This window comes from Arachis hypogaea, chromosome 13 (assembly GCF_003086295.3).
Source record: "Arachis hypogaea cultivar Tifrunner chromosome 13, arahy.Tifrunner.gnm2.J5K5, whole genome shotgun sequence".
NCBI classification, from domain to species: Eukaryota; Viridiplantae; Streptophyta; class Magnoliopsida; order Fabales; family Fabaceae; genus Arachis; species Arachis hypogaea.
In genome coordinates this window covers 139,782,995-139,795,527 of record NC_092048.1, presented here as the reverse complement: position 1 = coordinate 139,795,527, position 12,533 = coordinate 139,782,995, and the positions used below count along the sequence as shown (strand labels likewise).

The 12,533-nt window shown below is 34.9% G+C and overlaps 2 protein-coding genes across 2 annotated transcripts; one reads left to right on the top strand and one right to left on the bottom strand.

The window, feature by feature from the left end:
* The first annotated feature begins 971 nt into the window (after positions 1 to 971).
* LOC140177779 (uncharacterized) lies at positions 972 to 1,538 on the top strand. The gene has a single exon (XM_072210946.1). The coding sequence runs from the start codon at positions 972 to 974 to the stop codon at positions 1,536 to 1,538; it is 567 nt and encodes a 188-aa protein (XP_072067047.1).
* A 5,875-nt stretch (positions 1,539 to 7,413) lies between these two features.
* LOC112792169 (protein-tyrosine-phosphatase MKP1) lies at positions 7,414 to 9,575 on the bottom strand. The gene has a single exon (XM_025835298.3). It carries the CDS (start codon positions 9,573 to 9,575, stop codon positions 7,647 to 7,649), a length of 1,929 nt encoding a protein of 642 aa, XP_025691083.1. The 3' UTR covers positions 7,414 to 7,646.
* Positions 9,576 to 12,533: the final 2,958 nt, after the last annotated feature.

Genomic DNA, 12,533 nt, shown 5'->3' with positions numbered 1-12,533 from the left:
CAAAGACTTAGAAATGCAGAATATAGCGCATCTTGCAAAACAAGCATGGAGAGCTTTGAAGAATCCAGATGCAATTTGGGTAAAAATTCTACAAGCTGTCTATTACCCAAAGGGCAGTTTCTGGGAGGCGCAAGTTGGGAAGAATTCTTCGTGGATATGGAAAAGTATTCTGCATGGACGAGAATTGCTAAGGAGGAAAGGAAAGTGGAGTGTTGGAAATGGGTCAAAAATTAATATATGGAGGGATAATTGGATAGCTGAAGTAGGTAAGGTGTTGGGGAATGGTAGACAAGATAGTCAGAAAGTTGAAGAGCTCATTGAAGAGGGAAGGGATTGGAATGAGAGCAAAATCAGAAGCATGTTTTCGCCAGAAATTTGTGATGCTATTATTAGAACCCCAATTAGTTTTGTGAATAAGGAGGATAATTTATACTGGCTTGCAAGAGATGATGGTATATATACTATAAAGACAGGTTATTTCGCAGCAAAAGGAGAATTTCAATCTCGAGATAATGGAAACCCATCCACAAGTGATGCTAGGAGGGAGTTATGGAAAGAAATTTGGAAAATGAAAATTCCCGCTAAAATCAAATCATTTTTGTGGAAGGCAGCCCATGATATCGTGCCTGTAAATTCAAATTTGTTCAAGAAGAGAATTGCTGGGAGTCCTATATGCCAGATTTGTAATAAAGAAGTGGAGACAACAGAGCATGCATTATTGCTATGTGAGTGGACAAGGGCTGCATGGTTCGGAGCTGATTGTCAGTGTATTCCAACAATAGAAACAGTTACTGAGTTTGGAGACTGGTTTATGACTATCATACAAAAAATCAAATCAGTAGGGGGAGGAGGAAAATAGAAGAATCAGTAAAATAGGATTTCTGGTGTGGGAGATATGGAAGACTAGAAATCAGAAAGTGTACCAGCAGCAAGAAATTAATCCTAGCTGGACTATAAAGAGGGCTAAACTAATGGAAAATCTGTTTTGGAGAATAGCGGAAAAGAAGATAAATTTAAAAGAAAGACAGGTTCAAAAAGGAACGAGAGAGGTTCGTTGGAGGCCACCCCCTGCGGATTGGATCAAGGCAAATGTGGATGCTTCTTTCAAAAAGAATACAGGCAAAGGAGCTATAGCAGTGGTGTACAGAGATAATAGAGGAAGGATTTTATTAGGTTTCACAGGATTAATTCAAGCAAACTCAGTCACAGTAGCAGAAGCTTTAGCAATCAGACAAGCTCTAATCATTGCAAATAATTTGTTCATGGGAAAAGTTCTCATTGAATCAGATAATCTAAAAATCATACAAGCAATTAAATCCAAGAGTCCAATTGGTGAAGCATGGGCAATTAATCAGGACATTCAGTTGTTATTGGAACAATTACCTGGTAGGGGCATAACTTGGACTCCCAGAGAAGGAAATCTTCTTGCACATAAAGTGGCCAGAGAAGCAGAATTAGGGAACCTTCATTCAAATTGGAGCATGCAACCACCATTAGAAATTCTGCGTATTATGCACAATGAAAGTAAGAAGCAATAGAATGAGCAAGATATGTGAAGAGACGAGCTATATAGAAACATCACCTGTTCTCATATTTCATTGATAATACAAAAAAAAAGAAACGTCTCTTAGCCAGAGCATTTGTGATCTGAGGCAAAAGCTCTAAGTGTTACCCAGAGTGACTCAGTCCAAAAAGAGGATGGCCCAGGTTTTGGCGTGAAAACAGGATTTCAGAAGTGAGTCGGGTATCGCCGAGCAGCAAGGATCCCATGAAAGGTGCATGAGCCATGTAAACGATCGATCAAGCAGCTTAGGTGGCGGTCAAGTGTAGAAGATGGCGGTCGAGCACTGTGTCCGTTGATTCAGGGGATTCGAGTTCGAAGAAGTTGCCGTCCACCTCGCCAGAGCTCAAATTCAATGCAGCCTGGCATCCACCACCCAATGATTGGATAAAATGCAACATTGATACACAGGCAATGGTTTTACATGGATCCCAAGACAAGAAAATTCACTGGCTCATGAAGTAGCAAAAATGACTTACACATGCAACCTACAAACTAATTGGAGCTTCAACTCTCCAACCCTCCTCAGGCTATAATAAAAATCATCGACGAGGAATCACAACTCTGCAGGGCTTAACTTCATAGACATAGGAGGGATCCAATTTGAAGCGCGGAGCGTCGAGATTTTGCAAGAGCTTCTCATTGCTTCTAGCAACTTTCACGGGTACAGAAGAAGGACATCAATCAGCTTCATAATCCAATGAATCCTCATAGTTGGTGCTGCATCATTTGAAGGAAAAAGATAGGAAGATGTGTGTGCGCTTCAAAATAGATTGAATGAATTAGGATTTTTAGGTTGGGTTGGAATTGGGCAGATTGAATGAATTAGGATATTTAGGTTGGGCTGGGATTGGGCTGTGTTGTTCTTTTGGGTAGCTCGGTCCTTAATGGCCCTTGTCCAAAAAAAAAAAAACAAATAAAATGAAGACTAACAAACCGATTTGAGGTAGTCAAGTGAGCACGATTTGAGGTAGTCAAGTGGTATGCTCACTGTCCGTTTAAATAAGTGTTGGATATTCGAATTCTATCTTGTATATATATATTGGACAGCAACAAATACTTAATACTTAAATAGAGTTTAGATCTGCGATATATAATAAATTTAGCTTAATTTGATTTTGAGGTATTTTGTGCGTACTGAGTAATTAATTGTAATTGAATTAGTTAATTGGGATAAACATTATATTGATTATATTCAATAATAGACATGAATAATAATTTTTTTTGGAGATATTATGGATTTGTTCAAATATATTTTAGATTATGCAAAATTAAGAAAGATGCAAAATAGGACAATAAATTATTAATTGAGTAATAAAATTTATTATTATTATTTGTGGAAAATTGCAAAATAATAATTTTGAATTTGAAATTCTAGTTTTTAAAATAGAAAATCCAAATATATTGTTTAGAATTGAGTTGAGTTTATCATAAAATTTGAGTAAAATGATCATGACCCTCGTATTGGTAGAGAGACCATTCCTAGTTTTTTTTTTTTTTTGTTAGATGACTTCTCTTAATTTCTTTTTTTTTTAATAGGCTAAACCACTACTTGTGTTTATTGTAATAAAAGTCTAAGCCCAAAACATAATAACATTCTAAAAAAATATTAGTTAATCCTCTTCTAAAAATTTAGCAAATCATAATCTCTCTTTAATCATTATACTAACTATCTACTGATAATATCTTTTAGCACTAAAACAAAGCGATATGTTACCTATAATACTGCTATTCTAGACTGCATTGGATCTCACAGTCCTAGTGATTATTTCTCATCACGTCTCATACATAATACCATATCATTCTTTAGCTCACTCGTCCGCTTAAACAAGTGTCGGGAGTTCGAATCCCGCTTTGTACATGTAACAACTCATTAACCAGCGACAGACCCTTAAATAAAGTTCAGATCCGTAACAAATTAGTCCTTAACCTATCGAGTTGGGAGATACCGTTTGAATAAACAAAAAAAAAAACAATACCATACCACTCTCATATCTCGACAAGTGGCATTTACATGTGTAAAAAAAAATATTCGTTCTACACCATAGCACTCACTATTCTTTTAATCTCCTCTCTTCAATTTTAACATGATCAAAGAGTCACAAGAAGTTAGTGCATGGATTGAAGTTGCGTATTACATGATACAAGAGTTAAGTTATATATAGAGATATTACAAACTAACTTCATAAATATTTATCTACTAACTATTAACCATTACCAACTACTTATTATTACTCTAATATTTTCCTTCAAACTCAAGTGGTAACTTGAGTTAAAAATTTATTTAAAACAATGAAATAAGGAAAAATTGCAAAAAGACAAAATTGAGTGCAGACAAAACTGGCAGAAAGAAGCGCAGATAAAACTGTTAAAAAGAAACACAAACAAAACTACTAAAAGAGTACAAATAGAACTGCCGGAGGAGCATAGACAGAACTATCAAAACAAAAACGTAGACTAAACTACTAGAAAAAAGCACAAACAAACTTGCTAAAAGAGTAATGAACTACCGAAAGAATGGAAAACAGTCGTAGAGATAGAAAATTATCAAAAAATCTCAAAGAGATAACAAACTTAAAAATGTGAAAACAACAAGATCGAAGCAGAAATTGCAAAAACAAAAGACAAAATAAAAAAGAGAATACCAAAAAACCTTAGAAGAAGTCCTACAAAAAGAGTCACGTCAACAATAAAGTAGCATTACCATTTACCACGTCAGTATCACTTGACACATGGCAGCATCATAATGGAAGAGAGAGCCACGTCATCATACTGATGTAGCCCTAGTCAACGCATGGGTCAACGCAAAATCAGGTCAGGTGAATGCGCGAGCCATTGAACGGGTTGGGCGTGGTCAACCGAATCAAAAGGATGGATTGTATCTAGACTATTGATCTTAGCATTCGAAATGAGCAGTCCAGATTGAATATGGAAAACTGAGGATGATTGCTGGGCCGCGGGACATTGACCAGTGTGTGGAGGTACATCCGGTGGCCAATGACGGTAGGACTTTGTTGGTTGAACTTGGCATGGTAAGATGAAGACCATATCAAAGGATGGTGCCTCAAATATAGTGTCAAAACGTGAAAGAACAAGTCGAAAAAAAGTCTCTGCTAAAACCAATCAATAGAGGCAAATAGGAACTTGTGACGGCATGTGACAACGCGTGACTTGGCTGACGTGACAAGGTTTGATTTGTTGCACTCGCAACTGAGAGACGAATACAATGATGGAGTTGGTTATGCACAATAACATCAGAAAGAGGAGAAAAAAACTCGGGTTGAAGGAAGGAGGATGAAGTTTGGCTCATTCAACTCGGGACGATGCAATGAAGAGGAAGGGCTAGCCTTTGTGGTGAGAAAACATCAATACGGTAGCAAAAGAGAAAGAAAAGGAGGCGAAGCAAAAAAGGATTCCATAGTAAAGAAAAAATTGATGTTTCAATAGAAAAGAGAAACTAACTTGAGCTCTTCAAAAAAGATACTATGATAGAACTCAAGAAAGGGGATTAAAGAAGTAGATCGTATATATTGAAGTTGCATGATACAAGAGCTAAACTTTATATCGAGATATTACAAACTAACACAAGAGCTAAGTTATATATAGATATATTACAAACTAATCTCATAAATATTAATCTTCTAAGTAATTAATTGTTATGATTTTTCATATGAAAGATGAAGTTGTGTAATACACTAATATGAGTCTAAACTGATATATTCTGCAAGTGTGATGACAATGAGTCAAGTAATACAAATCTTGGATATTGATTTGTATCTAAAAATTTGTGACTAAATATTTTTATAAATTACAAATTTTTTTAAGTTAAAAAATTAAAATTATAACTCAATTTCTAATTACCTTTTTCAGATTTGGTCTTAATGATTTATGGTTAATTTTTTTAATTTTTTTTGTTTTATTTAAAATCGTTATTCACAATTTTTTTTTTTTTTTTAATATCCACATCAAGGTATTACACCAAATCATCATAACATAACATTAGTGAAATCACCAATAATAATTTAATATAAAAAAGTCAACCACTATTAATTATTACTAACTCTCAACTACTTATTATTACTCTAACAAATCAAAATTATTGTAACCATATACAGTACAAAAGTTAAAATAGAATAAAATTTTAACAACTAATCAAATAGATCGTCTGCAGATTCTTCAAACTTTTAAATTATTAATACGAATTTAGCAAGCAAATAAAGTAATATTATAATATACAAAAATTATATTAATTTAAGAAAAATGTTAGATAATTAATATTTTAAACTAATATTAGCCAAATTTTTATATTTAATAGTAATTATATTTGATTTATATTAAAATTAGTTATTAAAATTAGTCATTAGTATAAAATATATATTAACATACAAAATACACATTAAAAATAAATTAAATTGGACATATATTTATATAAATACATGATGATTAACTTTAATGAAAATTAGAAGTCTTCATATATATATATATATATATATATATATATATATATATATATACACTTGGCAATTGGTATGGTAGATTATCTGTCACTAAAGTGTGAACTGCATCGTATTTGTATATGGATATGGATAGTCAAAAGTCAAAACCACTAATAAGTTGTAAATAGCCATGATTTTCACAAAATTGTCTTATCCATAGCACGTGCTGTGACTACAAAAATGAAAACCAGGTATTAGTCAAGGCTCGTCTATGCAGGCAATGCAGGTCACTATCACCTTCTCCGTGTTGCTATGATGAATGAAATTGCTCTAATCATAATTTCATGAAAAAGTTTTAAGTTGTTTTGCCTGCATTTACAGCTTATAAAAACTAGTCTAGTAATATAATTAATGCCTAACAAAGAATTTCATTGCAGTGAATTCATTCTAGTGATGGTGGTAACCTCTTCCATTCCTCAGCCTCAGAAGTACCACGATTTCGCTGACAAACGCACTTTCTTCGGTATTCTTTTTATTTTCTACAATTCAACTTCACACCAACTTAATAAATTGAATATGTATATGTCACCTTAACTAACTTTATGGCATGTTCAAATTTGCATCATGCATTGTCATACCTCTAATGGCTTATTTGTTCCCTCCAACCTACACTCGTTCATCGTTTTGCCTCTTGGCTTCAGGTTTGGAATTCTGATGTAAATATGTAATAGTACAATCAATACTCGTTTACAAATATGATACATCTTCCAGTATTAATCTTTTGCAGGATTTTACCCTCTAGCTATGGGCGCTATGGCTCAAGAGAGCACGGACAGGGCATATTGTGAGTGGTCACACCGCACACGCTTATGCACTTGTCTGCTGCAATGGCTCCTGTCATCACAACATTCATGCTTGCAAAGAGGAGGCCTTTGCATGTATGTAACACTCAAATCCTTCATGTTATAATGTTCAACGAATTTGAATTATGCATTGTAGTTCCCTCTTTGATTGCTAAATATCTTATTAATATTGAGTATAATAATTTGATTAATATGGCTGTGGTCATATGCAGGCAAATTCTGTTTAACGCATGCAGCATTTCCCGGACCATGTGAAGCGAAGCCATATTTTCTCTCTTGCAGAACTATAGCAACTAATAAAAGTTCATAGTAACATATTTATTAATGGAACCAATAAGTAAAGGATGATGCTAACATCCATGATAATGTAAATTATAACTGTTGCTTTGTTTCCTTCTTGTTGCCAAGATGACTTTCGCACCAATTTTTTTATTATTTAGTGCTTTATGGATTGATAGCTAGCTAGCCTCAACCACCAAAACCAGCAATGCATTTCATACTCATATGGTAGCTGGACCTAAATGAAGAAAAAAATGGCAGAAAAGGAGAAAAATAGAGTTCAATAATATTCACTTAAATTTAATGATGATTGTTATGTACTTTGAGCCTTCAGGTGCTATCAGGGTAATTATTATTCCTCATCCTACACTACACCTTGCAACATTCAAATTCAAACAACCCCAGAGCAAAGTCACCTCCAAAAATAGAACATTTGGACTACACAAAACGAAACTCAACTATTGTAATCAATCAAGTTAACTTAATCTTAAATCTCAAGGATAGCCATTATTTACATGAAGCAGGATCAGCTTGCTTGCAATCAACATCCTTTAACAAGTTATCATCCAATTCCGGCAAAGAAAATGACTTTGATCTTACATGAATCTTGCTCCTGTGAGGATGGGATGACTCGGTGACTGAAGAAGGTAGCAACATGCGAGGTGGTGGATTACTACCTCTGCGCTCTGCAATGGAGGGTATAGACCCTTTCAATGGCAAAAAGAAGGTGGACCCTCCGGATGTTTGATCAGCCAAAAACACATCACCCTTCTTGTGAAACAGAGAGGAACTGTCCAATACAGAAGCATCTTTGGCATAAATAGTTTCGGTTGAATCCATGCTAGAAGTAGAAGGTGATGGCTGCTGAGAAGACAAATTTGTTGAGGAAGGTGAAAATGTAAATGAACTTGCATAATCAGAACTGGAGGGCGAGAGCGTTGGTGACTTGGAACTGCTGCTCGTGAAACAAGGAAGATAATCTGATGATGTTGGCAATGATGAATCCACATCCGTAATGGGAACAAAATGATCCAACACTTCAACATAACCTTTTTCCCTGCCTGAGCAATCATTGGGATCAACATTAACAGCAAAATCTTCCATGACAAGAGCAGCTTCTTCATTAGTAGAGTTCCTTTTGGATGAAGTGAACAATCCTTTGATGAAACCGCTGGCGAGTTTCCGGCGCAGTCTCCCCCAACCGCTTTCTCTGGCTGGAAGGCAGGTCTCTGAGCCTGCATTAGACACAGAGAAAGGTGGAACAACCCCGCCAGCAAGTGCCTTTTGGAAAATCTCATAATCCAAATCATATTCATCAAGCTTCCTAGGACGAACAGCTTCCAAGGTTGTGTCCTCCTTCTCCTGCTGGTCACAATCAGCAGAGGCAAGAGCAATCCAAAACTCCGGTGGCTCGTCATACTCATGGATGGTAAGAACAGGAGCCGTAGCCCTCTCATAGCGAACAACCTGAGATGCCGCGCCTCTTGCATTAGAAGACATAACCGAATTGCAGTTGTTGCCTGTCCAAACATAAATAGCAGAAGGAACATGCACAATGAAAGCACCACGAGAATCAAGGGCCTGTGCAGAGGGGTGGTTGACAATCTTAGGAACCAAATGAAGAGGATCATAAGGTGAATGAGGAGCCATTCTATACATCCGAAGAATGGAATTAGGACTAGCGGGAGTAGCATGTACCCGTTTCTGACACTGCAATAACTGACACGCAAAACCCATGTTAGGATTGGTGACACCCCTCGCATTTTTCACGTACTGAAACGCGTCCTCGAAGCTCTGCCCTTCCCTCCACATCAGATACGCGATCACCAGAGACGTCGATCTCGAAACCCCTTGGCAGCAGTGAACCAACACGCGCCCACCTTGCTCCCTAACCTCCTCAAAGTAATCGAAAACATCGTACAGGATGCTGGTGATGTCTTCTGTGGGACTGTCCTGCAACCACAGAGTCTTGTAAACAAAATCGCGCTTGAAATATTCAGGGCAAACGAAGCCAACACAGTTGAGCACGTGAGTGATGCCGTTCTGCCGGAGCAGGTCATGGTTCTTGGCCACCGTGTCACTCCCGAGGTACACGTGCTCCGCAATCCGAGAACACTCTTTGTCGTAGAAGGCCAGCTTCTCCCTCTTCAACTGGAACTCCGATGATGACCCCACCACAGACACGGACCCTCTTGGAGTCTCCGGGAGTGGCCACACGCCGAGATCGTCAGATCCGGCGCTCGGCCACTCCTCCGCGCCGCGCCTTCTGATGGCCAGAGGCTGAAGCGGCGGCAGCAGCGATCTCGGCTTATTTCCCGACGGCGGCGGCCTTGGGGTAGCCGGAGAGCGATCATTCCAGGAAGCTGAGCGGGAATATGGCATACGAGGAGCGGCGGGAGCGGCAGAGCGGTCGGCGGTACCCTCTTGACCAAGCATGTTAGAATCTGAGTAATGAAAAAGAAATGAAGTTTAGTAGAAAGCCATAAAAGGGTAAATGTTGGTGGATGTTACGGTAGCTAGCTTAGTTAAGCTGACTAAAACCCTTGACCGTGTCAAAGGCTTCGGCAGAGGAAAATTCAAGAGTGTGACGTGTGGTGGATCTGAAGAGATGTTGCTTTAAATGGTTGGAACTTGCAAGCTGAGAAAAAGGAAAGAATACCGAAACCTTAGCGGCACTCGGAACACACAACAGCAGCAGGATAGACGCCTCCTCCTCGTCTACCACTTTGACCACACCATACCTTCTTTATTGTTAAATACATACATACATACACTCCTCAAATTATTACGAATACAACTTTTTTATTTTTTAGAACAAAAAGTATATCCATATTCCGTCCTAACAATCTTTGTTTTCTTTTTTATTTTTTTAGGTAATTCCTTAAATTTGGTTTGACGACCAATGACCAAAATTTGCATTCACTAACGTTTTTCCTGGTCAATCATAATAAAGGAGAATACGTTTCATTCAAATAAGTTTATGGATTATATCCATCCCAGAATGCTGGTCACATACCAGGAAAAAGGGAAATTTTTATAGAAAAAATTTATTTTTGTTTTATAGGTATTAAATCAAGTATATTTTATCTTTTAGATAGTTGTTTCATGATTAAACTACTTTAATGGTATCATTTGACTAAAGAAAATAAGGGAAATAATTATTATTCCTCCGATTTATATATAATACTTTCTTTTAAATGATTGCGCACGAACTAAGAGACTAAAATTAAGTGTTGCTGGTAAGATTATTGACCAGAATAATTGTATTTAATAATTTTGTTTTTTGTGATAACATTTTGATTTCTTATTGTATATGTTTGAACTGTGTGAAAGGTAAACTTTTAGAAGTTTATATATATATATATATATATATATATATATATATATATATATATATATATATATATATATATATATATATATATAAAATAACAAATATATCGAATTATTAAAGAAAAATATTGAACCCGAAAAAGGTTGTCCATTTTAATTATAAATTTAATATATACTATGTGACGAAAATTCAATTAATATATGTAATATTTCTTAAAAATTTCTTTATACACGTTCATTTACGGCTCGCAATTAATCAAAGGACTAGTCAATTTAAAGGATTTAGAATGTTAACATTATTTATCTCGGTCTATTTTACTTTATTTTATCTAGAATTCATCTTATTTTTATTTGTGAGTATTGAAAATCTATACTTCTTCCATTCTTATCTATTTTTCTTAAATATATTTTTATTATTATTATTTTGATATTATCTGTCTTTGTCTATTTTATTTTATCTTATTCATAATTCGTCTTATATATCCTTATTTACGAATTTTGAAAATCTATATCCGTTCCATTTTTGTCTATCTTTTTTATTTGTGAATTTTGAAGATCTATATCCATGCCATTTTTATTCATCTTTCTCAAATATATTTTTTTATTATTATTTTGATACTATCTGTTTCTAGTTATTTTATTTTATCTTATCTAAAACTCGTTTTATTCTTATTTGCGAGTTTTGAAGATCTATATACATTTTATTCATATTCTTATTTAGGATTTTGACGCTCTTTATTTCTGTCTATTTTACTTTATTTTATCCAAAACTCATCTTATTCTTATTTTCAAATTTTGAAAATCTATTCTTGTTCCATCCTTATTCATCTCTCTCAAATATAATTTTATTATTATTATTTTGACACTATTCGATTCTGCCTAATTTATTTTATCTTATCCATAACTCGTCTTATTTTTATTTGTGAGTTTTAAAGATTTATATCTATTTCATTTTTATCCATCTTTCTCAAATGTATTATTATTATTATTATTTTGACATTATCTTTGTCTGTTTATTTTATTTTATCTTATCCATAATTCGTCTTATACTTATTTACAAATTTTAAAGATTTATACTTGTTTCATTTTTATTCATTTTTTTATTTTCTCAAATGTATTTTTATTATTATTATTTTGACATCATCTGTCTCTGTCTATTTTATTTTATCTTATCCAAAATTTATCTTATTTTTATTTCCAAATTGTGAAGATCTATGGACACTCCATTCATATTCTTTTTTTCAAATGTATTATTATTATTATTATTATTTTGGTTTAGATCGTAAGAGGGAGAGATATAGAAAATGTAGTTGCTTGAAAGTAAAGAAACTGAATTGCATTAGAAACTAATGAGAAAGTAAAACCTTATAAAACCTTATTTACTTATGTTAAAATGTACACATATATAGTCATAGATGAATAAAGGCTAACGGCTATGAGAGGAAAATCAATTACACAAACTAACAAACACTCATAGCACAATTCAAGAATTTGATAAGAGATTTTTGTTTTTATAGTCTAACCTAGATTAAGAAAATTTAGTATGTAGTATTCAAATATGTATATGAATGAATGACAAAATGAATATACGTGACTAAAATTTTAATTTATAATTTTATATCTTTTTATGTTTGTTTTTTATTTATAGAGTGATAATTATTATTGTAATTATATATATTATTTAATTGTATCTCTATTATAAGAGCTTAGACCACCCGCTAGCACGATATTATCCGTTTTGGCACACAAGGTCTCACGGTTTTGTCTTTGACGATAGGGATGATAGTCGAAGCCCCCCACACTCACTCATCAAAACATGTCATGCTAGGGAGAGGTATCCACACCCTTATAAGACATGCTTTGTTCTCCTCCCCAACCGATGTGGGACCTTACAATCCATCCCCTAAGGGAGCCTAGCACCTTCGTTGGCACATCGATCCGGGCTTCAACTCTAATACCATCTGTAACATTCCAGACCACCCGCTAGCACGATATTGTCCGCTTTGGCACACAAGGCCTCACGGTTTTGCCTTTGACGATAGGGATGATAGCCGAAGCCTT